The sequence below is a fragment of the Hyla sarda genome, chromosome 6 (genome assembly GCF_029499605.1).
Source record: "Hyla sarda isolate aHylSar1 chromosome 6, aHylSar1.hap1, whole genome shotgun sequence".
Lineage (NCBI taxonomy): Eukaryota > Metazoa > Chordata > Amphibia > Anura > Hylidae > Hyla > Hyla sarda.
The window spans coordinates 116921316-116945643 of NC_079194.1; the positions used below are offsets into that span (position 1 = coordinate 116921316).

At 42.3% G+C, this 24328-nt stretch overlaps 1 protein-coding gene across 2 annotated transcripts in view; it reads right to left on the minus strand.

Moving 5' to 3' along the window:
• Positions 1-24328, minus strand: part of NCKIPSD (NCK interacting protein with SH3 domain) — a 112856-nt gene that overhangs the window by 33660 nt on the left and 54868 nt on the right. For both annotated transcript variants that reach the window (XM_056524800.1, XM_056524799.1), the window contains exons 3-5: positions 23432-23633; positions 23252-23339; positions 15450-16024 (exon numbers count right to left, since the gene is read on the minus strand). In XM_056524800.1, the coding sequence (XP_056380775.1) occupies positions 15450-16024; positions 23252-23339; positions 23432-23633 (865 nt within the window). The remainder of the gene's footprint in view (positions 1-15449; positions 16025-23251; positions 23340-23431; positions 23634-24328) is intronic.

Consider the following 24328-nt stretch of genomic DNA (forward strand, 5'->3'; position numbering starts at 1 on the left):
GGAAAAAAGGCTAAAAAATCTTTTTATATGACGGAATACTGTCCTGTACTCACTCCAGAGTGTAAATACCAATAAAACATGATAAAAAGTGATATTACAGTAAAATCTCTCAGTGCCATTTAATTACTCATTATCAAACCCTGTACCATTTCATCCCCCCTTTATACCCTGTGCCACTTTATTCCCCCTGTGCCTTGTGCCAAATCATCCCTGCTTACCATGTGCCACTCATTCCCCTTGCTCCCCCCGTGCCATTTCATTCCCACTTTATCTGTGTGCAAATTCATAATCTCACTCTTTACCAACTCCTATGCCATGCCACCCCCCCTGACCCCGTGCCAAATCATCCTCCCTCACCCCTTGTGCCACATCACTTTTCCCCTTCCCTCCTCCCCCTGTTCAGGTTTGACATTTTCCTGACATACTCTGCTTACTGATAGCAGCAGCGGTGGCTGCAGGCACTGCCGTCAGGAGCTTCACTCGTCAGTGCCCGCAGCCACTGCTGCTCACAGCCTCTCAGTGAGTGCAGCGCAGAAGATGTCAGGAAAATGTCAAACATGCTGAGAGCCCCTGCTCCTGAGCCCGCTGGCCAGGTATAGAGAAACAGCAGGGGGAGGAGAGAAGGAAATATAGTGATGTGGCATGAGGAGTGATGATTTGGCAGAGGGGGAATAAAGTGGCATAGGGATAGAGGGGGAATGAAATGGCACTGGTGGTAGTAAAGGGGGGGGGGGGGTGATAATTTGGGGGAATTAAATAGCACGGGGGGGGATCAAGGGGAAATGATGTGGCACAGGGGGGTAATAAAGGGATCAGGGGTGGGAGGAGGTGAATGATGTTGCCGGTGGACGTACAGAAGCAGAAGACAACAGTTTAAACAGCGGTCTTCTGCTTCTGTGATGGGGCTGCTGTAGGTGGGTGCACCGCAGGCCAGGGTCCCCTGTGTACAAGGTCGCATGATTGTACCCTATTGGGTGTGTTTCATCCCCTATTTGGAGTATTTTTTCCACTTTGGGGTGTGTCCGCGTCCACTATTGGGAGTGTCCCCTATTCGAAGGGTGCAAATACATTAAGTCCTATGGGACTCTGCCAGGGAATTAAAAATTGTCCACTATAGGGAGGTGTCCGCTAAAAGGAGATTTCACTGTATCAGCATCAATACAGGACATTTACACAAGTACGAGTACTCGGGCAAATGTCCCAGATACAGATAGACCATGAAAATATAAAAAATCCCTCTCATCTCTCCTCCATTCCTGCACTGAGGCCCCTTCATAATTTGCTCTGTTATCCGGAGTGGGGCAGGACCTGCAGAGGTTGATGACATATTCTCAGCACAGAGAAGGTCCTGCACCACTATGGATAATGAAGAGAAGAAGAAGGTCCTGCACCGCTAACAGAGCAGAGGATGCAGAGGCCTCAGCGCAGGAGGAAAGAGAAGGCGCGATTGTGATTTTTTTTATGTTTTCAATCTTTCTAACGACTGGGGGCTTCTACCTAATTGGGGCAATTCCCTACCTATTTTCTGGATGCTTCTATCTTATGTTACATCACTGCTGATTCTCTAAATCTACATTCACTAGCTGGCAGTGCGCGGCCTAAAAAGTCACTGCTGTCCCACCCACTTGCCTGTGATTCACAGGTTCTTCTCTATGCACAGTGATAGGGAAGAACCTGACAATTATCAGCAGGGGGCAGTGGTAACCCTCTACAGGCTGCATGCTGCTAGCTAGTGGGTGCAGATTTTCCAAACCTACAGCATGTCTTGTTCTGGTAATATTTGGTAATGATCCTTAAAACCAGGGATATCCCTTGTCTGTGTGTTTCAAAATTTGTCAATACCCATTTAAGAGAAGGGAAAGTATATTCAAAAACCCCACACATCATTTATTCATACACATCAGAACACCCCCATCCATCCTTTTATCCAATGGCACGATACCTTTAGGGTGTCGTCTACAACGAGACTACAGCAGGTTTACACAAAGAAATATCTGAAACGGATAACAACTTTCATGTAAAGTGGACACACTTCTTCGAGGGAAGGGATAGACCCACAAAGGGACTAGATAAAACTATGCTTTAGCCATGCATACACTACATACTGTATATAATTTTATAAAAGATATATAAAATTATCATATCAGTATTGGCATAAGGGACAGACCACTGGAAACAGTGTCTGTCCCTATGTTGTGCAGCATAACATTATTTAGTGTATGAAACCTCGGGGACCACCACATAGGTGTTATTACAAGCTTTCCTACAATGTCTAGTAACATTGCTTTAATTATTCAAAATGCCAGAAATAATAGTTTTATTCATGCACATGCCATATGAAAATTCGCTCCAAGTAGTCAAAGGGGCCAGGAGCTCGGGGCAACTAATTAAGGCGCCTTGCCTGAAATCGCGCTCTCCAGGCATGACTGACAGGCACACAGGCTTCTACGTCAATCGCTGCCAAGACATAACAGGCTCTTTGTCAGTCACTTCTGCAGACCATGATTACAAGCGAGCAGTGTCACTAGTTGTGCCCAGCTCCTGGCTCCGATTACTACTTGGGGCAAATTTTTAGCAGTAAAAACATACTGGGAGAACACTTCCCAGGCGATATAGCAAATAGGAAGAAAAATAAATAAAAGAGAGCATATTTTATACTTTTGGTAGAATAGAAAAGAATTGGTCAAATTAGTAACACATGGCCGAAGTAGGACCCAATAATAAGAGTGCAATGCAAAGACAGCAGTAACTGTCAGCATAACCTGGGAACATGTAGCATATGAAGAGGGAAAAGGAAAAAGGGAGGAAGAAAAGGAAAGGGGGCGAGGGAAAGAGAGGTCCTTGGATCCACCAGTGCTCCAAAGGACAGGCACATGGAAGGGTAACCCCCGATTTCCTGTTCAAGGTACCAAGAGGTATACTGAAAGTGTCCCTTAATGGCCATTTATGTGCTAGTGGGCAGAGTAGAACTGTAGCTTATCCATACACATTTCCTTATGGAGGGTGGCATCAACCGAATCCATAGGAAACAGAGCTTTCCCATGAAGAGATGACGTGGGGGAACGAGTGGATCTATCCATTTTTACAAGATTGGCTGTGTGGACGCTGCACATGGTCTCAGAAGCTGCTCGAAAAACAAACCGTCCCCAAGGCGTGTATTTGGGACTTAGGCTGCTTTCACACTATAAAAATACCTCCGTTATAAACGTCTGTCATAAAAATCTTGAAAATCGGCCGTTAGAAAATCCCATTATAGTCTATGGGATTTTTCTAATAGCCGTTTTAAGCCGTTATCGCCCGTTATTAATAACGGACGTTATTTTGTGACGGACGAATGAATGGAAGAAATAGTGCATGTACTATTTCTCCCGTTACTATCGCCCGTCACAAAATAACGTCCGTTATTAATAACGGGCGATAACGGCTTAAAACGGCTATTAGAAAAATCCCATAGACTATAATGGGATTTTCTAACGGCCGATTTTCAAGATTTTATGACGGACGTTTATAACGGAGGTATTTTTATAGTGTGAAAGCAGCCTAAGCTGTATATGACGCGCATAAATAAAACTATTTTTCTGGCGTTTTGGCTTACTGATACTGTGGTTTAATACACTAAAGTCTGCTGAGAGGTTCTCTTTATGGCTTTGTACGTTGATTGTTCTCTTTGTTGCTGCCCACTACATTGTGTTCTCTGTTTGTGTTGGAGTTGATCCCTAAGAAAACTTGCCAGATAAAAGGGGTCCACATCTTTTTTTTTTTTTTTTTTTTTTTTTTTTAGCTTTCTTACCATATTTCAATATTTTAGGATCTTCTCTCCATAGATGGCCTATTTAGAGTACAGAGGAAGAGAGGCCCAAGAAAATGAAAATCCACAGCCAAAACACAAAACATTGGCACCTCTCATGTAGAGACTGTAAGGTCTCCCCCCCTGAAGGATTAAATGGGAAGATTTATCAAAACTTGTGTAGAGGAAGGGTGATGTAGTTTCTCATAGCAACCAATCAGATGGCTTCTTTTATTCAGAGACCTTTTTAAAAATGAAAGAAGCTAACTGATTGGTTACTATGGGCAACTAGTCGAATTTTCCACTACACAAGTTTTGACAAATCTCCCCATACGAGTCCTAAAACCAATTCAGAGGGATGCGGTCATATGGGTAAAGGACTTCATTCAAAATTCTATGAGACAGATGAAGAGTCCTTTACATCTTTACCCAGGACATACTAGTTACAAAAAGTTTAGCTAAGACATTAATTAGCACAAAAATGTGAAGGTAAAATGGCGCACACATGATCGGGAGATTAACTTTAGGGGTAGGGTCACACGTAGCGTATACACAGCGTATTTCAGTGCTAGCAAAGTCTATGGTTGTTTATTATTACTCCCATAGATTTTGCTAGCACAGAAATATGCAGCGTCAAATACACAACGTGTGACCCTACCCTAATACACAGCTGTGTATTTTCTTTTAAGGTCAACGGGTAGGAAAATACTAGGGATGTACCGATACCATTTTTTTTTTTAAGACTGAGTACGAGTACTGATATTCTTTTCTTTTTTAATTACTTGCCGATACCAATTACCAATACTTTGTACTATGTCATGTGAAAAGGGGTGTTTTTTTTTTAGATTTTATTAGAGGAAGGGATATATATATATATATATATATATATATATATATATATATATATATATAAAAGATTTTATTCTGTTAAGGGGGATTCAATCTATTAGGGAAGGGGTTAATTCACATTTATTATTATTTTTTTACACTTTTTTAGTCCCCATAGGGCAATATTACATGCAATCTGCAGATTGCATACACTGCTCAATGCTAAGCCATTTACTACTGCCTGCCATGGCTAGCAGCAGTAAAGGAGCGACGATTGGATGGCACGGAGCACGTTAAGGGACCTCCGGCCATCCTCACAGCTGGTAGGGACACCACGAATTCACCACGGTGATCCCGATCAGCATCCCTGAGCTAACTGGCAGTTAACTTCAGGTCTTTTAGATGCCGCGATCAACTTTGATTGCGGCGTCTAAAAGGTTAATGCCGGACATCCCAGCTGCTCACCGATCGGTGATGTTAGGCATTAGCCAGAGGTCCTGGTTATGACACGTGCTCAGCTGCTGGATACGCTGCATAGTTCGGCACCTCCGTGATATCTGCTGGTGGGGGTCCCACCGGAGAGTATCTGATTAGGTATCAAGTACATTTGCAGTAGTACAAGTACCCATACAAGTACCCATGCATATTTCCTGCAGCTGATTTTTCTCACCACTGATTTCAAAGGGTAGGAAAATACAAAGCAGCAAATACGTCACATGTGACCTTACCTGGCTTAGTAGTTATTGTGTCTCAATTTTCTGCATGATTCAGAAATCCGTTTAGCTGAAAATGCCACTTGCATACACACAGGCAATTTTAATGCAGTTAAGCATCAAAGTGCTGAGCAACATTTGGACAATTTGCCGGGTGTCCTCTTTCAGAAAATATAGAGAGGTGCAAAAATGTTGGTTACTACCACCCAAAAGGAGTGAGAGTAACCGTTAAACAACACTTTGCATCAATAATGGCATATTCACCCTGTAAATGCATGGAAACAAATGGAAGCAGACCAGTGTGCACAGTAAAGTGGGTCATACCTGGCAGGCAGACTTACACACACACAGAAACATTAATGCCATAAAGGAATGTACATTAGGAATAATTAGGTAGGTTACTACAAGTCCAAGACATGTAAATCTCAGTAAAGATGTCCCTGGGGGATATGCATTGAAAAGCAGATGGCTGCATTACAGAAAAACTTTAATCTAATTTACTGAATTGCAAAGTCTATAGAGATCTCATTGAAAATCCAGCCTCATATATTAGCCATTATTTCCCCCCGCTGGGAGGTTTATAATTACACACATGTAGGCTAGACTTGTGTCCTAAAATGGTGGACGTATATGGAAGGGTAGAGTTACCCATTACCTGGCTTTTAGCAAATATACAGGAAGTTGAGATGTATTTACTGCCCCCCCCCCCCAATGGCTTCTGAAACCGCTCCAAACTATGGTACTTAGATAAACAAGTGCTTAGATTTTTATTTCCCATAACTTATATTAAGTCTTCAACAATGTGTCAGTTTAATGACTGTGACATTGCATGTAGTCAAAAGACTAAGAGCCTTACTGCAGAAAAGCTCTATATTCTGGATTACTGGACTGTCATAAAAAGTATCAAGTCATCTTAAAGGTTTTTTTTTTTTTTTTTTTTTTTTTTTTTTTACTATCGTGCAGCTTACAACATTATAGTATTTAAATGTGACGCTTTAAAGATATGCACTGTAACCGTATCGGTGTGAGAGGCGAAGCAATTACATTTTTAGGCTCTGGGTCTCGCTGCTGAAATTCCACAGTGTGAATAGGTCTACAGAAGGGCCATTCACACCAATGTTAAGGTTCACACAGTGGGATTCCCGAGCGCAATTCCATACGTGGAAATTCCATAGCGTAAAAATAGCCTTACTTTGACAAGTGGAAATAGCCGCTTGAAAAGGTATTTAAGGCGCAACTTTTTAAAACATATTTAGACATTAGTATCATGCTGTGGGCTGCACGATAGTAAACAGTCTTAAGATCTGGTTGTGGTGTAATAAAAGCAAATGTCAGACTGTCTAGACTGCCTTATGCCAGATTAAAGGAATTGTAATGATTTTTTTGGTTTATTCTACAGAATTCTTGTATGTATCAGTTGGGTGTTAAAGGGAATAGGTCATCTTCATTTTCTAAGAGCTGCAGACACCATTGGAAAGCTTTTAGGGTATGAAAGCAAATGAAAGCTTTCTTGAAGCTGATGGTGGTCACCAACCTTTCCTTTTAAAACTGCCTTTTTATTTCTTTGTCAAGGCAGAGGGGCCAAGCTGCTCAAATGCCACAGCCCAGTATGTCTCTTTGCTCACCCTCACTTCCCAGGCCCTCTTTGACTGACAAACAGGATGTCAATTAAAGGGGTATTCCGGGGGTATTTCGGGGATAAGATGTGTGAACGCGGGGGTCCCGACACGGTGATCCCCATAATCTCTGTGCAGTTCCCGGCATTCTGAGCTGCTCCCGAGACGGGGACGTGACATCACACCACGCCCCCTCTATTCATGTCTAGAGATGAATGGTGGGGGTGTGGTGTTATGTCACAAGGGGGGGCATGGCAACCCCATCTCGGGAGCAGTGCCCGGCACAGAATGCCGGCGAGCTGCACTGAGACTGCAGGGGGGGAGGGGTGGTATTGACACATCTTATCCCCTATACTTTGGATAGGGGAGAAGATGTTGAAGGCCGGAGTACCCCTTTAAGGGGCGGATGGGAAGTGAGGAAAAGTGAGAAAGCGTGCTACTGGTGTCCATAACTCTTTGCAGCAAACAGAGCAGACAGATTCCCTTTAAAGCCTCAATATCAGGGACTGCACTATCTGTTCTATAAAGGAATGTTCCCATGTGAAGTTATTATGGTAAATCTCAATGATAAACCAAAATGCCTGATAGGTGGCTGCCCCCTGATACTCACTTGTTAATGCTAACCATCGCCCCAATAAAGAGAAGGTCTAATTTGAACATAGCTTTGCCCATTAAAGTCTATAAAAGTTAGAAGAGCTGAGCCATGATTGCTTACAAAACTCCAAAAGATGTCAATGTGGACAACTGCAAGACAGTCACTATTAAATTGATGCAAGAAGTCATTTTACATTTGCAAACATAGGTTAGGGGACCCCCAGTTTTTCCACAGGTAGACCTGATATGATATTCTATAAATACTTCAGATGAGAATAACTCTTTCATCGTCAATCAAATAACACAGACTATACTCAAGTATATGAATTCTCAGGAAAAGACCAATACAGTCACCATCATATCTGACAAGGCTTTTCATCATTCCACAAATTTGGAACAAAAACCTTACACACGGTTGTTGGTAGTCTGGAAAAGCTCAGCTACAACCCTTGGACAAGCTGGAATAAAGACATTAGCCATAATCCAGCTTTCCTAGAAACAGAAGCTCAAAGAGTTTCATTTACCGGTAATTTTTTTTATTTCAGTGGAAATGTTCTATTAAAGGAGATCAAAATTTTCAGTGCTATGAGAAAATGGAGAACGTCTTAAATTAAAAAGGGACAAGATGAGAAATATCAAGTTTTCCTCTCTCCATTGTCTAAATTGGTATTGTGAAATGCATCTACACTTGTTCCTTATATAGAGTGCTGGGATGGGCAAAGTCCCGTAAGGATGGGTCACCGCTGATAAAGAAAAACATCCAGAGCTGTCAAAGAACCTGCAAAAATATCAATACTGTCAGACATAAATCCAACAGGCTGTGTAATGTACGGGAACGTTAGAATGTAATTAATGTGACAGCTTCCTGCAGAGCAATTAAATAATAAGTGTAATTACAGACACCGACGAGAGATCGCGGCACTCATTGAAGTATCCATGTATACAGAAGCGGAATACGGGGAGCGGTTAGGTGTCCGGTTACTGGTGACATCTATAACCAGAGTGGAATTAGATCATCACTACTAATCTGGAATGTTTACTAGCAAGCAGATGCTGTATGGGCTAGAAACACGGGGGTGTATCAATATGTACCAAGGAATAATGTCTCCCTGCTAATTTTACAGCAGACATAAACAAGTAGAGACCCGGGGCGGGGGATAAATCTAGTCAATTATGAGTCTGTCACTAAAGAGCCTGAGAAAACTGAAATTATGCAGATGAGATATGTAATATCTATAATCATGGATCCGCTATTCCCATTTATCATTAATATCATAACTGCAGCACGTCATCATATTAAACAGATGGAGCAAAACATTTTGATGCAGTTAAGCCAATGCAATTGGGTATAAAAGTGATGACAATACAAGGCCTGAGGGGGTGATACATGACCCGGATGCAGTGCCTAATAGACTGCCTGTCAGTTTTACAGGATTGATATCAGAAATGAAGCTGTTGCATGGTAAAAGTCCTCAAGTCAGGCCCATGTGAGTGATGACAAGCTCTGTACTGCACTGTGTAATAATGTTACTATATAAAGGAACTAGCAGAGTACCCGGCATTGCCCGTTTTTCCTAAGGAAAAGCACAATAGAAGGACGCTCTTGTCCTCATATAGCAACCTCATATCCCGTCTATGTATTTCGTCCTCCTGTCCTCAAATCCTAAATGTATATCTCGTCCTCATAGACTGACCGTATACCACCCTTATATCCAGACTTCATATCCCAACCTCATATCCCTTCCACAAGCTGTAGTTTGATAATGGAAGGGGCCATGGCTTTGTAGGAATGAGCGTAACTTGCAAGACAGACCAACGCACAAAAAGGGTCAGAAATAGAAGGGGGTATGGCCCGTAAGCTGGACTAATGCGCAATAAAGGACTTCTAAAAGGAAGAAGATGTAAGTTCGACCAACACATTCCCCTGAGATGCAGATCGGATCTTGTGGAGTAAGGTGGAGCTGAGCTGTGTTAAAGAGATTGCGGTTGAAGGACCTGTTATGTGCGTGTATTAGGCGAAAACTGTGTTTTTGGCTGTGATCCGAAACAAAAAAGGGGCCAAAAAATAGAAGGGGTGTGGGTAGTGGAAGGGGCATGGCTTTTGGTAAAGGTGTAGCTTGCAAGCTGGTCCGACACACTCACCCCATGATGCAGAGAGGAGCTTTTGGAGTAAGGTACCGGAAGTCCCATAGATTTGCATGGGAAAACCCCCATCACATAAGTTAGGGTTGGATTAGGGTTGATTTAATTATCCTATACAGTGGTCCTTCAACATACAATTGTCTTATCTGGACCATTGTAATTTAAAACCATACAATGGTACGGACAGTCCAGGTTTGCAAAACCTGTCAAAGGCTGGAAAAAACTGATCAATCTGAATGGGCATTCACTGGTAAAACCCCTGTATTACACTGCACACTGGCTTTGTGGAGGTACCACATGTTCTGTACTGCTCTTAACCTGCCAGGATTACACCAGGTAAGGGCGGCTCCATTTTACTTTTTTAGGACATTGCGTGTACTGTACAGGACCCTGAATAAGATCCTGGAAAAGGAAAGGTCGGCACTAACTGAGCGATGGTGGTGCACGAAGAGAGACAATAATATAATGTAAAAAGGAGGTCCCAGCACTCACCGATGCAAGCAAATTGGATTTATTGTATATCCAGAATAACAGTACGCGTTTCGGCAATTAGCCTTCCTTCGGACAGCAGAGGAAGGCTAATTGCCGAAACGCGTCCTGTTATTCTGGATATACAATAAATCCAATTTGCTTGCATCGGTGAGTGCTGGGACCTCCTTTTTACATTACCTGAATAAGATCCTGTCCTCTACATAGACAGTGATTTACAGCTCCCAGCAGATCTTTCTTACTTTTATATGCTAGGATTTGTTTTATCTGTATTAGTTGTCTACTTATTTTTCTTTAATCCTCACTTTTTCCTATTTTTGGATGACATTTGACAATTGGTTTCAGAACCAATTACCAGGTTTCCATAGAGTTATGGTCTCAACATACAATGTTCCTCCCAAAACTGATTAATATTGTAACCTGAGGGACCACTTTATTTCTATTTGACATAAACAAAATATTCAAATAAATAAAAAACTAAACTATAATTTTTATATATATATATATATATATATATATGTATATATATATATATATATATATATATATATATATATATATATACACACACACACATACACCGTATATACTGGCGTATTGGCCGACCAGAATACAAGCCGAGGCCCCTACTTTCACCCCCAAAACCTGGGAAAAAATAATAATAATTGACTCGAGTATAAGCCTGGGGGGGGGGGGGGGGGGGATACATCATCCCCCCTGTCATCATCCAGACACCCCCTATCATCATCACCCCCTGTACACCCCCCCTAGTCATCATCCAGACCCCCGTCATCATCACCTCCAGTCTATATCCCTCCTGTGATCATCCAAACCGCCCCCTCTGTCATCATATAGGTCCCCCTCGTTGTCTACTCACCTCCCCAGTTCTCTCGGTCCTGTTGCTTAGTAGCTGCAGGGACCGTCCGCATTCCGGTGGGGAGGGTGAGCCGGCCTGGGCCGTCCAAGGCCCCAGACTAGTGATGCTGCATTGACGCCGCCGCGCTGGGAAGTCCGTGCGCAGGGATGCCCCTGACGTCACGGACGTCTGCTGCGCACGGATGTCCCTGTGCGGCGGTGACAATGCAGAGTCACTAGTCTGGGGCCTTGGACGGCCCAGACCGGCTCACCCTCCCCACCGGAATGCGGACGCCTGCAGCTACTGGTACCTGCAGCGACATAGTTGAATGTGCTGACAACAAAATCACACAAAAATTATCGATGAAAATCAAATTTATCAACCCATGGAGGTCTGGATATGGAGTCACACTCAAAATCAAAGTGGAAAACCACACTACAGGCTGATCCAACTTTGATGTAATGTCCTTAAAACAAGTCAAAATAAGGCTCAGTAGTGTGTGTGGCCTCCACGTACCCGGCTTTCATCTGTGAAGAGCACAGGGTGCCAGTGGCGAATTTGCCAATCTTGGTATTCTCTGGCAAATACCAAACAACCTGCACAGTGTTGGGCTGTAAGCACAACCTCTCCCTGTGGACATCGGGCCCTCATACCACCCTCATGGAGTCTGTTTCTAACCGTTTGAGTGCACATTTGCACATTTGTGGCCTGCTGGAGGTCATTTTGCAGGGCTCTGGCAGTGCTCCTTCTCCTTGCACAAAGGTGGAGGTAGCGGTCCTGCTTCTAGGTTGTTGCCCTCCTACGGCCTCCTCCATGTACTGGCCTGTCTCCTGGTAGCACCTCCATGCTCTGGACACTACGCTGACAGACACAGCAAACCTTCTTGCCGCAGCTTGCATTGATGTGCCATCCTGGATGAGCTGCACTACCTGAGCCACTTGTGTGGGTTGTAGACTTCATCTCATGCTACCACTAGAGTGAAAGAACCAACAGCATTCAAAAGTGACCAAAACATTAGCCAGGAAGCATAGAACTGAGAAGTGGTCTGTGGTCACCACCTGCAGAACCACTCCTTTATTGGGGGTGTCTTGCTAATTGCCTATAATTTCCACCTGTTGTCTGTTCCATTTGCACAACAGCATGTGAAATTGATTGTCAATCAGTGTTGCTTCCTGAGTGGACAGTGTGATTTCACAGAAGTGTCATTGACCTGGAGTTATATTGTGTTGTTAAAGTGTTCCCTTTATATAAATTATCACACAAACAGATGGACAGTTACTCAGTGGGGGAGAGTTGACCAGTTGCCCATAGAAACCAATCAGATTGCTTCTTTCATTTTTCAGAGGCCCTTTTCAAAATGAAGTGATCTGATTGGTTTCTATGGGCAACTGGTCAACTTTTCGTTTACACAGGTTTTGATAAATCTCCCACATTGTCCCTTTTTAAGTATTGACCAAAAGGATGAAAAGAGAGCTCTACTCTCAATAAATTTTTAGCAATTCAGGAGGAATAACAGAGGAACAAAATAATTGTGCACCATAATTCTGATTTTGTGGTAAATGCACACATTTACTAAAATGCAGGTCTAAAAGGTCTCTTTAAGCCATTTTTGGTGGTAGTCGAAAGAATCTCATTTTGAGAGTACAGTATAGATACAATGGAAACTGTAGTGCTTCCAATGAATGGCGCATAGATGGCAAAGGATTTATTGTTTCTCATTTGAAACCATGTCTGCATCAATATTTATTTAACACTTTTAATAAATCATCATCAATATTAATGCACAGCTTCCAATACAATATCATCAATAAATAATGCAGAACAAATTATCCACCAAGGGGGACGTTCATGACTGGTGTCTTTCTGCATTCAACTCTAAATTTATGAGGCTGTATTAAAAGTGCTAGAAACTGAACTTTTCTTTCTTCTATAAAAGTACCTGCCTTGTAGAATAAGCGATCAAATAAGCTGTCGAGGAATAGAACTATTGGCCTTTATATGACTTGCACCCAGCATTTTTCAGTAGTTTTTCCCTCTGCAGGTTCCACAGTGGATGAAGTAGATCCCAGTTCTCCCCAAATACCGCTCCACAGTGGATGGAGACATTGTTAAGCGTACGCAGCATACATAGAGAAGTGTTCCTGCTCTCAGAAGCAGCAGCATGGAAGACATTATAATGCAGTACTGAGCAGAATAGCTGTCAACTTGGGGTGTGATAACACCGCCGTGAGATATAACACAGCAACAGCTGTGTGTGGGGGTCTCCCCATCTCTATAGCTTCTCCCTCCTTCCCTCCATAAACCTTTATAGACAGCAGCTGTAAGGCTGCTTTCACAGTATAAAAATTCATCCGTTACAAACGTCCGTTAGAAAAGCCCTGTTAAACGGCCGTTAAACAATCCCATTAAAGTCTATGGGATTTTTTGATTATCCGTTATGACCCGTTATAGTCCGTCATGAATAACGGCCGTTAGTTGTGACGGAAGAAATAACGGCACATGCACTAATTTTTCTTCAGTCACAAGAAACGGGTAAATTAACGGCCGTTATTATTTAACATTGAAGTCTATGGCAAACGGATGAGCCTTTATGTCATCCGTTTGCACCCAATTTATAATATCCGTTATTACTTCTGAGCATGCTCAAAAGAGGTGACATCAGCAGACTCCTGCAGTGCTGAGGGACTACTACTACTCACATCAGGGAACAGACTTGTTTCCATGATGGGAGTAGTAATTCCCTAGCTGCAAAAGTCTGCAGACAGCTATGGAGGCTACATTAGTGTTTGTACTACTATTCCCATCTTGGAACAGGGTCTGTTCCATGATGGGGGTTGTAGTACAGGGGCTGAGGGATTGATCGCACCAGGTTTCACTTCTGAGACCCGATGCGATCCGAAGTTATTAAGCAGGGGAGTGGGCGGCAAGCTCCTCAACCCTGCGATGTATCAGTGTGTATTAATTTTCATTTTTGAGCCCCCCGCAGGGAGCCCTGAATGGCCGGTACTGAGGAGCCATTGAGGGCTCTCACCGGGAGATTTAAAAATGAACATTGTGAGTAGCAGGGGGCCATATGTATATTAAAAGTGCTGTGGGGGGCAAGATATATAGCGCTGCAGGGGGGGGGGGGGCAGACATATAGCCTATATATCTAGCCCCCCAGCAGCACATTAGATATGACCCCCGCCAGCGCATTAATAAATATATACCCCCTGCAGGCGCATTTATAAATATACCCCCCGTCAGCGCAATAATAAATATACCCCCCGCCGACGCATTAATAAATATATACCCCCTGGCGGCGCATTAAATATATACCCTCCACAGCGCATGTATAATAGAAATGCTATATACATATACCCCTGCAGCGCTATGAATGAAGAGTATTTCTATTAGCAGTGCATAGTGACAGCAGCTGATTTCTGATGAGTGCCTCTGGTATTCCCTGTTTTCTTATTATGTGAAAGAGGTGGTTTGGTTTATGCTGGGCATTTCCAAGCCCCAAGTGCATCATGACATCTGGTTTGGATCTTCAGAGTAAAAGCCCTCCTCTACTGTACTGATCTTCCTCCCAAGTGAAATCTTTCTCGCCTGTGGCTGCGCATTCAATTGCTGGCTTGGGAACACACCACATGCACCAAGCCACTTCACTTGCATAAGAAGGAAAACTGGAATATTGGCAGAACACATCATATAACAGTAAGTACCATTATCATCAGCGTTAATCACATTACAATAGGTTAGTGAGGGTGATGCCGATGGCAGATTCCCATTTAACAGAACCTGTGAGCATTTGTGCCACACAAGCAGCCTCAATATCTTATAGAGTGGATCTATAACTTGATATGCCTTTTACAGCCATGGCACATTTTGTAGAAATTTGCATGGCACAAGTGCCGTTTAAAGATTACTTGTGAAAAAAAGGGCCACTGCCACTGCAGAGACATCATGAAGACGATATGTACTCACTCTAAGGTAGTGGAGGCTGCGGGACATTGTAAATGATTTCTATCTAAAACTATTAACCCTTCCAGTACTTATTAGATGCTGTATGCTCCAGAGGAAGTTCTATAGTTATTTCCAGTCTGACCAAAGTGCTCTCTAATGCCACCTCTGCCAGTGTCAGGAACTGTCTAAAGCATGAACAAATCCCCACTGTAAACCTCTCCTGCTCTAGGCAGTTCCTGACATGGACATGTAGTTCGACTGGGAAGAACTATAGTACTTCCTCTGGAGCATACAGCAGCTCATAAGTACTGGAGGGATTAAGATTTTTTTTTATTTTTTTTAATAGAAGTAATTTACAAATCTGTTTAACTTTTTGGCATAATTTGATTTGAATTTTGTTTTCCCTTCCAGAGTACCCCTTTACTCTGCAAAAAGCAAAAAAAGATAAGCATATAGGGCTTATACAATAAAATTACCTTGCTTTCCACTAGAGAGATGAGAATCTGCTCCATCACAGAACTTGTAGACGGGACCATTGTCTGAATGTGCCCAACAACGACACCGATGGCCACACGAGACAGTTCATAGCTGAGGTTTGTGTTCTTTCTAACCAGTTCAATTAACTCAGCACCAATGGTTTTTGGAACAGTTGCAGCAGAGTTTTCAGTTTCTGGTGCCAAGGACTTTGACGGTGATTTCGTTTTGCTCTCCTGCTTGACTGTGTTAAAGGCTTCCATGCAGGGAGGGGCTGGGGCAGTTCTCTTGGTTTGTAGGTTCCTGTCATTTTCAGCAGAACCCTCTTTGTCAGGAGGTGCTGTAGCCGTTGGTCTGCTGTGAGAGTTTAGTGTTCCAGGGACTGAGCTGCAGGTGTCCAGACCATGGGACACTGTGGTATGTGCACTTCTGCTGGGGACAGGTGGAGGGGTGTGACTGGGACTTGAAGCTGCAGTGAGATGATAGGAGTCTGTGGAAGTAGTGCACAAAGTGTCCAGAGACGACATGCTAGCAGTGGACATGTTTAGTATGGACCTTGATGTTTTATCCACACCATCTAGAAAACAACAAAGCCGAATTAATACACAGCAAAACTACCTTAATGCTAAAAGGACAATGCATTTTTGTGGCAATTGTTGTGCCAAAGACAGAAGGTGAATAAAAAGAATATAAAAAATAAGGGGAAAAAAATATACTTTACACTTAGTTCCTTTTCTTCTATTGACACTTAACGGATAAATCTCAAACTTATGTCTGGCTAGAAGGCTACTTCCTGCAAGAACTCAACGTCTACATTCTCTTCTGAATCTCTAACACTGTTTGTTTCAGGAGCGGCTAAAAACCAACACAGACTGCCAAAACTTTGCATGGATAAGGGATTATATTCCATTTGCAGATTTTTTTTTTTTAATCAGAGACAAGGGAATCATGTAACATGGGAATTGCACAGCTGTCAGGTCATTTAAATGGGCACTGTCATTAAAAAATGTTTTGCTATTGCACTCCTTATGGTAAAAAAAAAATAATAATAAAAAAAAAAAAAAAAATGACGTTTTCTATGTTTTACTTGTGTTTAAAAAAGCTGCCACTAGGTGTCTCTCTACTTGTCCAGAGCACACTTTCCTCCATCTCTTGCACAGACTTTGGACATGCTGGCCAGGCAGAAGTCTAAAATGAGGAAATGATGAGGGGGGGGGGGGGGGATTAGGGGGGTGCAGCCTAATCCTAGCTCGTCTAACACTGAACTGCTCTGGGCTGTGTTTAGCAGAGAGAGGGAGGAAGTTCTCTCCTGTATGGCTTCAGATGAATGCCCCTTCCCAGTCTGTGAATCTGACTAAGCAGAAAATACAGAGCAATTTCAAGGTAGAAATCTAACAAATAATTAAAATAAAGGCAGGGGGTGGTTTATCATGATGGGGGCAGTGAACTGGGAGGATTATAAGATGTAACAAGATCATGACAGGTATCTTTAATGTATACAAGGCCCTTCCCTCACGCTGCTCTGCTCCTTGTTTCCCCCCCCCCTCCCTCCATGTAAGAAGATTTCCTGTTCCAGCCAACGCCTAAAGCCTACCTAAATATTTAAGAGAATATTGCAATGCCAATATAACTGGAATATAACTAAAAGTATTTACAATTCACAAGACTCTGTTTGACTTACTTTAGTACATACATTCCGATAACAAATTAGGCCGGGGGTCACATATTTACTAGGTCACTGATAAAATCCATATCAGTTTTTGACGCCCGAACAGGGACTCTGCGTTATGGTACCGAGAGGCATCAAATTGGACCAAAGAGATGTGACACAGACTGAGGCCGATCACCTCCAATAGTACGGTAGGACAAATTTCGTGTTACCTAGCCAGTACCAACCATTGTCTCCCCATTTGGTCTATATTTGTGCCTTAGTCAACTGTCTCACGGCCCGCAAACACGGGTAACATAAATTATTGCCCGGAGTCTTTAAACTGAACCTGTCATAAGTAACTATCTGCTACCCGAGTGTGTATGAAATGTGAGTGAGTGAATAAGCGGGATTCCGGGGGGAGGGATTTGGTCTCCTGGGGGATTGCACTTTGGAGTAAACTAATGATCAAGAAGAAAGGATATTAGTGGATTTTGGCGCAGGACGCCAACTATATTGTGATAAGTAGACACTGCAGGAAGGCGTGTCTAGGACAGAGTGTATACCAGAGGGTATAACAGGGGACTCTCCGACAATAACATATTCACGAGACCCGTCCCATTGCAACTGATTATAGGTGTCATGTCATCTCTTAATTGTGTCCATGGATTAATGTTAGCTATTTTAGAAGAAGAGAGGGAGTAGATCTTTACTTTCTAGTATCTGCCTTACTTAAAAATGCAAAAATGCATTTAAAGCAGAGCAGTCTGGTTTTTACAACAGCTGGAGGTCACACAAATATGTACCACCTGAGTTTGCAAAGATAGGAAATGTATAGAGATTGAGAAACTGAAAAATTATGTGAAAGAGAAAGCTGAGGCATGGATACATGTGGCTGTGTGTGTGTGTGTGTGTGTGTGTGTGTGTGTGTGTAAAGGGATGAATAGAAGGTATGATGGGAGTTGCAGTACCCTCATAAATTTCAAAACTGTGTCGTAAACTAAGTTGTTGAATTATCTCTCAAAAGAATGTTCCTTAGTGGTTTTGGATATAGTTGCTTGAGTAGACAAATAACTGCATGCATTGTGTTGTTAAGAAAGCTGATAAGTTTGTCCAAAAGTTAATGATATATAAAAGTGATAAGACAAGTAAGAGAGGAGCAGATTGTTGTTAGCAGCTTAATAGGGTTAGAGAAAAAATGGAGACTCAAGGTTTTGATGAATACTAGAGAAACAAAATGGAGACTCAGGGTTTTGATGAATACTAGAGAAACAAAATGGAGAAGCATGTGGTGAGTGAAAAATTGACTATGGATATTAAGGCAGTTGAAAGTTTGAAATATACTGATGGTTGATGGACAAAAGTATTCATATATAGCAGTGTTATATACAGTATTCATATACAGCAGTGTTATTTACAGTATTCATATACATAAGTGTGATTCTTGAGAGCAAATTATGATTTGATTTTGTTATATTGTAGTCATCTGAATTGTTATAGTTAAGTCACAGTCAAGGGAATTGTTGTTGGCTAAAATCACAATCAATCAGTGAAATTAACACTGATGTACAGGCATACATTTTGATACCCTGTTGATAGGACGTTGAATGAAGACAGCCTTTGTTTCAGGGTGTGGATAATAACTTCCAGATGTATTAGCAGTTCAATGAATGGGGGTAGATGCAGTGGTGGGGGCAAAAGTGAAGATGATGAGGAGTGCTTAGTGCTATGGAATGTAGAGGGTGTGGTTGGTCTCTAGGAAATCTGAGTGAAACATGGTAGAAGCTGTTTGTGTTGTAACGGATCCATTTTAGATTGGTAAAGAATAAAAGAAAAATCACGTGGTATTAATTGAACCCATTTGATGATATTTCATGAATTTCTTAATAAGTTTTGTTTTCTCAGTTGCACAGCATGGATGCCAAAAATGAAGTGCATCAGGAAATGTGATTAATTGTCTGATTATATTGCAGGAGTAACAAGAGAAGAATTCTGTCCAAGAAAATCCTGCGCATCAAATCTGCGTACATGTGAACGTACCCTGAAGGTGATTTTTCCAATTTTTAAAAGAGCTCTGTATGCTATTTATTCTTTTACATTTTTGGTGAGAATGTGTGTTGGGCCCTGTGTGTTGTATGTTGAGTATTTGTACATGTCGGTATTATTACATGTTATGTGTGTATTGTATGTCTTCATGTAAAGTGACAAATGAATCCAGTCAGTTACTAGACATTCAAGTGTTATTGATGACTGATCTAAACTGAGGGAAAGCAAAAACCCAGACTCAAAGGAGTGGTGACCAGTGACGTAGAGGAGTGGGAGGAGAAAGGTGTGGCCTTATAGGGAGAATGACAGCCTCCTCTTCTGACACACAAAGTCACATTAGACTTGAAGGAAATATATATCTACTGTTTGAAACTGAGTAGATTTATAGTACATGTATACACAATGTGATATACCTATACATGCAACATTGCATTTATTTGAATAACATCAATTGTGATTGGATAACTTTATAATGATAATTTAGTGTAATATGAAGATGCTGAAAAGGAAGACCGTTTTCAGCAGATTTTTCCCTCAGATTATGATTAATTGTCTTGAACTTATGAGGTTAAAAATTCAAGAGACATGATAAGATATCAGAGAATCCATGGTTGATGCTGAGTTGTAAATGTAAGCCTGCTCCAAGTAATGCAAAGATGTAATACACCAGACAGGATATATGGTGACCACATGCAGAATGAAGTTCTACTTCAATAAACCACTCGATTTGAGCTGTTGGTTCATAAAGTAGAGCTGAAGATATTCACAGAGATGTGTAAGTTGGCTGAAGGTAAGACATAATGAGTATGGTACACTTTTATATTACCGCCCACTAATATGGGCCTATAGGCCAAACCAACAAAATGTAGAATCTGTAGTTTGTATTTCAAGTGTTTGATCAGAGAAGGTGGCAATCATAAAGATCAGACCCACATGAATGAAACAACCCCAGAAGCCAAGGGGACTGGATGGTGGAGAAGGCTGCCAAGGCTGCAGTGCTCCTGTCCTCCTACAGTTCTGGTACAGAGTGTACAGGCGGATGGGGAGTGTGGATCTGTCTGGTTAGGTCTCTTGCAGGAACCAGCAATGCATGCTGAGAGAGACCAATGGAAGAAGAAACAGGTGGTACGGGGCAAAGACAGCATCTGGAGAGTTGCTAAGAAACTGTGTGTGCCAACAGCCTTGTACCCCATGGTAACATATATGGCCCCATACACTAAGCAGAAGGGAGCTATGTCCGTACATTGGGTGGCCTCAGGACTCAACAATGCAGAGAGAAGGTTTGTACAGACTTCATTTTTTGCATCTGTTATGACTTAGGTAAAACATTAAAGGTACCTGACCAACACACTCCATGACCATCTTACCTGTTTCAGAGACTATGAGTAGACTTCACCTAACTGCCTAAGGTGGACCAATATAAGTATGTCCTTGTCTGACTGTACTGATTCCCTAACGATAGACGCAGTAAAGAATACAACTAAGAACATTTTGTAAAGTTGGGCCTAGTTCAGATTCTGTAATTGTTACCCAGCTCCTTAAACCCATGATTGAGTGTGTGTCAGGAAACAAGTGAGGAAAGAGACGCTTACATATGATGATCCCGTACAGATGTATCTGACCCCTATAAAGCTGAAGCTAGAAGAATATGCACTGGATATTGCAAAAAAAGACTGTTGATCCTGAGTTTTTATAGTGTAATTGTGCAAACAAATTGAATTGATGAACTGATGAAAGAAAGAAGACTGAGGAAAAATGTATAAACATCATGAAATGATTGGAAATAACTAATTGATCTAATGGCCTGATATATATATATTCTCTAATATTTGTTAAATCTATGTCTTTACATAACCATGGTTGTTCCAAAGGAAAAAAAAATCACAACGGATTGTTAGGATGTGACATTGTATGAGGAGAATCAGTGGGTGAGCATTGGTTTCCTGTACAAGTAGCGGGGTGAAATAAGCATCTTAGTGGGTGATAATGTTATAAGGAAAATACATACTTGCTGTAAAAATATAGAAAGGATAGGCCTAGCTAATGGAATGAGTAAATGTTAACGTTAACCGTAAGGTATGGGATACTTGGGGATATGAAGCTCAGAACCAGATTAGAAGGGAATTGGACTGGAGAATGCACATTAGCCAAGACTCTTATGCCCATACACATTTTCACTACCGAACCTACAGAGGAACCCAATCCACACTCCAGAAGTAAAATGTGCAGCCCCTGCCTTGACCCCCATGTGTATATTGATCCTATAGGAGTCCAAAGGGGGGTACCAGATGAATTTAAAGCTAGAGATCAAGTAAAATCAGGATTTGAGTCCTATAATACCCCAGATTTCCATTAACAAGAATGTAGACTGGATCAATTATATATATATTATAACCAGCAGAGAGTCATACATTTCTCAGTTGATGCTCTTAAAGGTCAGGCCCAACAACTACGTGCCACATCGACTATGACATTCCAGAATCGTATGGCATTAGATATGGTGTTAGCAGAAAAAGGGGGGTACGTAAAATGTTTGGGGAGACCTGTTGCCCATATATCACAGCCAATACAGGACCCAATGGTAAAGTAACCATAAAGAAACTAGAAGACCAATCAGTAGAACGTAAAGAGTTCTGGAATCTCAGACCCTTGGGATCAATACTTTGGATGGGAGGGTGGAAAAAGACTTTGGCCCAAATAGGAATAACCATACTTCTGATAATCCTTGCTTTTGTTGTGTTTTGCCTTGCTTAAAGAAGATGTGAGAAAGCTGTCGAGAATGCCACGCCCGTGATTACCAATTTGGACTTCAAGACTACTGATGAAGCCTATACCCCATTAGAGAGCTTCAATGCCATCTATAAAACCAATGAACCATAGGGACAGCATCTGACTCCATATGTGTTAAGTCTGAGGCTAAGGGGGTCCATGGACAATCCATGGGTCGTCTAAAGTACAGTGAAGTGTTTGAGAAAACACATTGGGCAAGATTAGTTAGGATGATGAAAATCAGGGAAAGGTAAAATAGTCATTTTAAGGGGGGATTGTAATGGATATATATAATCTCTACACACAGTATAAAAAGACTATTTGACAAGGCCCTTCCCCCATGCTGCTCAGCTCCTTGTTTTCCCCCCTCCCTCCTTGTAAGAAGATTTCCTCTTCTAGCCAAAGCCTAAAGTGTTCCTAAATATTTAAGAGAAAAGGCATACCTTATTTGGTATGCCAAGGCTATACTCACCTCTCTAATGAGGGCGGGAACTTATGCTAATTGCAATGTCTATATAACTGGATGATTGCCAAATAAACAGCTAGAATATTTACAACTGACAAGGCTTTGTTTCATTTACTTTGGTGCATACATTCCGATAACGAATTAGGATGGGGGTCAGATATTTACTGGGTCACTGATAAAACCATATCACTCCAACCAGAGGAAAGTGACCGATCCAGTCTGAAGTACTGTTAGGTGCTATTTTACGCTTTGTTTAAATCTGCACTTTATTAGGTGCTTCCATAGCAGAGGTTGCTAAAAACTATAGTCAATAGGGGACTCCAAGCACAGTTGTGTCCTCAATGTAAGGAATTCAGTGCCACTGGTATTATCAATGCTATGATTGAGCATAAGAACTAAAATCATGGAGGTGTAAAAGCCTTAGCGCTTTGAAGGATTTTCATTAAAGTACATCTGCAGCAAAAGAGAACTGATTCCCTAGCCCCAGGATAGGGGATAAGTGTTTGATCGCTGGGGAGCTGACCCCTCCCCCCTCGCGATCTCCTGCATGGGGCGACGGCGTCACACTGCGGCCAGCACGCTTCCTCCATGTAGTTATATGAGAGAGGCGGGGAGGCAGCGTTTGTATGGGGAGGGGGAATACGTGCATTAGCTGCTCACAAAGAGCAGCAATGCAGGGCTCAGTTTTGGAGATCGCAGGGGTCCCAGCAGTCGGACCCCCCGCGATCAGACACTTATCCCTTATCCTGTAGATAGGGGATAAGTTGTCTTTTGCTGCAGATGTCCTTTAACATCTCATTAATGCCCTGGACTTAACTGGTGATGGCAACATCCTAAAGAGGAAGATGACCAGAGAAATTCATTAGATGGCTCACTTTTAGTAGCCTGTGACCTCTGGGCATTTTTCAGTTTTTCAGGTGGAGGTGGTGTAATAGGAGCAGCACGTCGGGGCTGAGGTGGAATCTAAAAAAAAAAAACAGACAGACAAGGAGAATAGTGACACGTATGATCTACAGGTCACCCATTTATATAGAAAGCACAGACAGTAACCTTACCTGATACTGCCCATCCTCATCTGACTGAATCTCTGAGCTAGGCAAGCTCATGTGCCTATCAAACCCAGTTTTGCACAAGCCATTGGGCTGTTTCCCTTTATCTAAGTGGAAGTCACTGGAAGTGTTTGACATGGTACTTGACTGGCTGGTTGGTGAGTGAGTTTTTCGGGATTGAGTTTCTTTCCTATGATGGATAAGTTTTCTGAATAGAAAAACAGAAGATAAGAATAAGTCATTTATATGCAAGGTCATTAAACACAAAAAAATAAACAAAACATTGCTGCCATGGCGCCGTGTCTGTAGGGTTTGAATCACAAAAACGAGCCCTTATATGGGTCTGTAGGTACAAAAATGAAAGCGCTACAATTTTTAGAAGGGGAGGAGGAAAAAACTAAAGAGCAAAAACGAAAATTGGCAAGGTCCTAAAGGACAAAATGGTCTGTGTCCTTAAAGGGGTACTCCGCCCATAGACATCTTATCCCCTATCCAAAGGCTGCTGGGGACCCCCAGGATCTCGGCTGCAGCACCCCGCTGTCATAACTGCACAGAGCAGCAAGGACGGGCGATACAGGAGCCGGAGCACCGTGACATCATGGTCCGCCCCTTAATGCAAGTCTATGGGAGGGAGCATTACAGCCGCCACGCCCCCTCCCATAGACTTGCATTGAGGGGGCGGAGCTGTGAAGTCACGATGCTCCGTCCCCTGTATTGCCAGTCATTACGCACAGAGCAAGTTTGCTCTGTGCAGTGATGACAGGGGGGTGCTGCAGCCGGGACCCCCGCGATCAGACATCTTATCCCCTATCCAAAGGATAGGGGATAAGATGTCTAGGAGCGGAGTACCCCTTTAAGAGAATATATATACGGAGAAGATAAGGATCTTTGTGAGAGATGTAG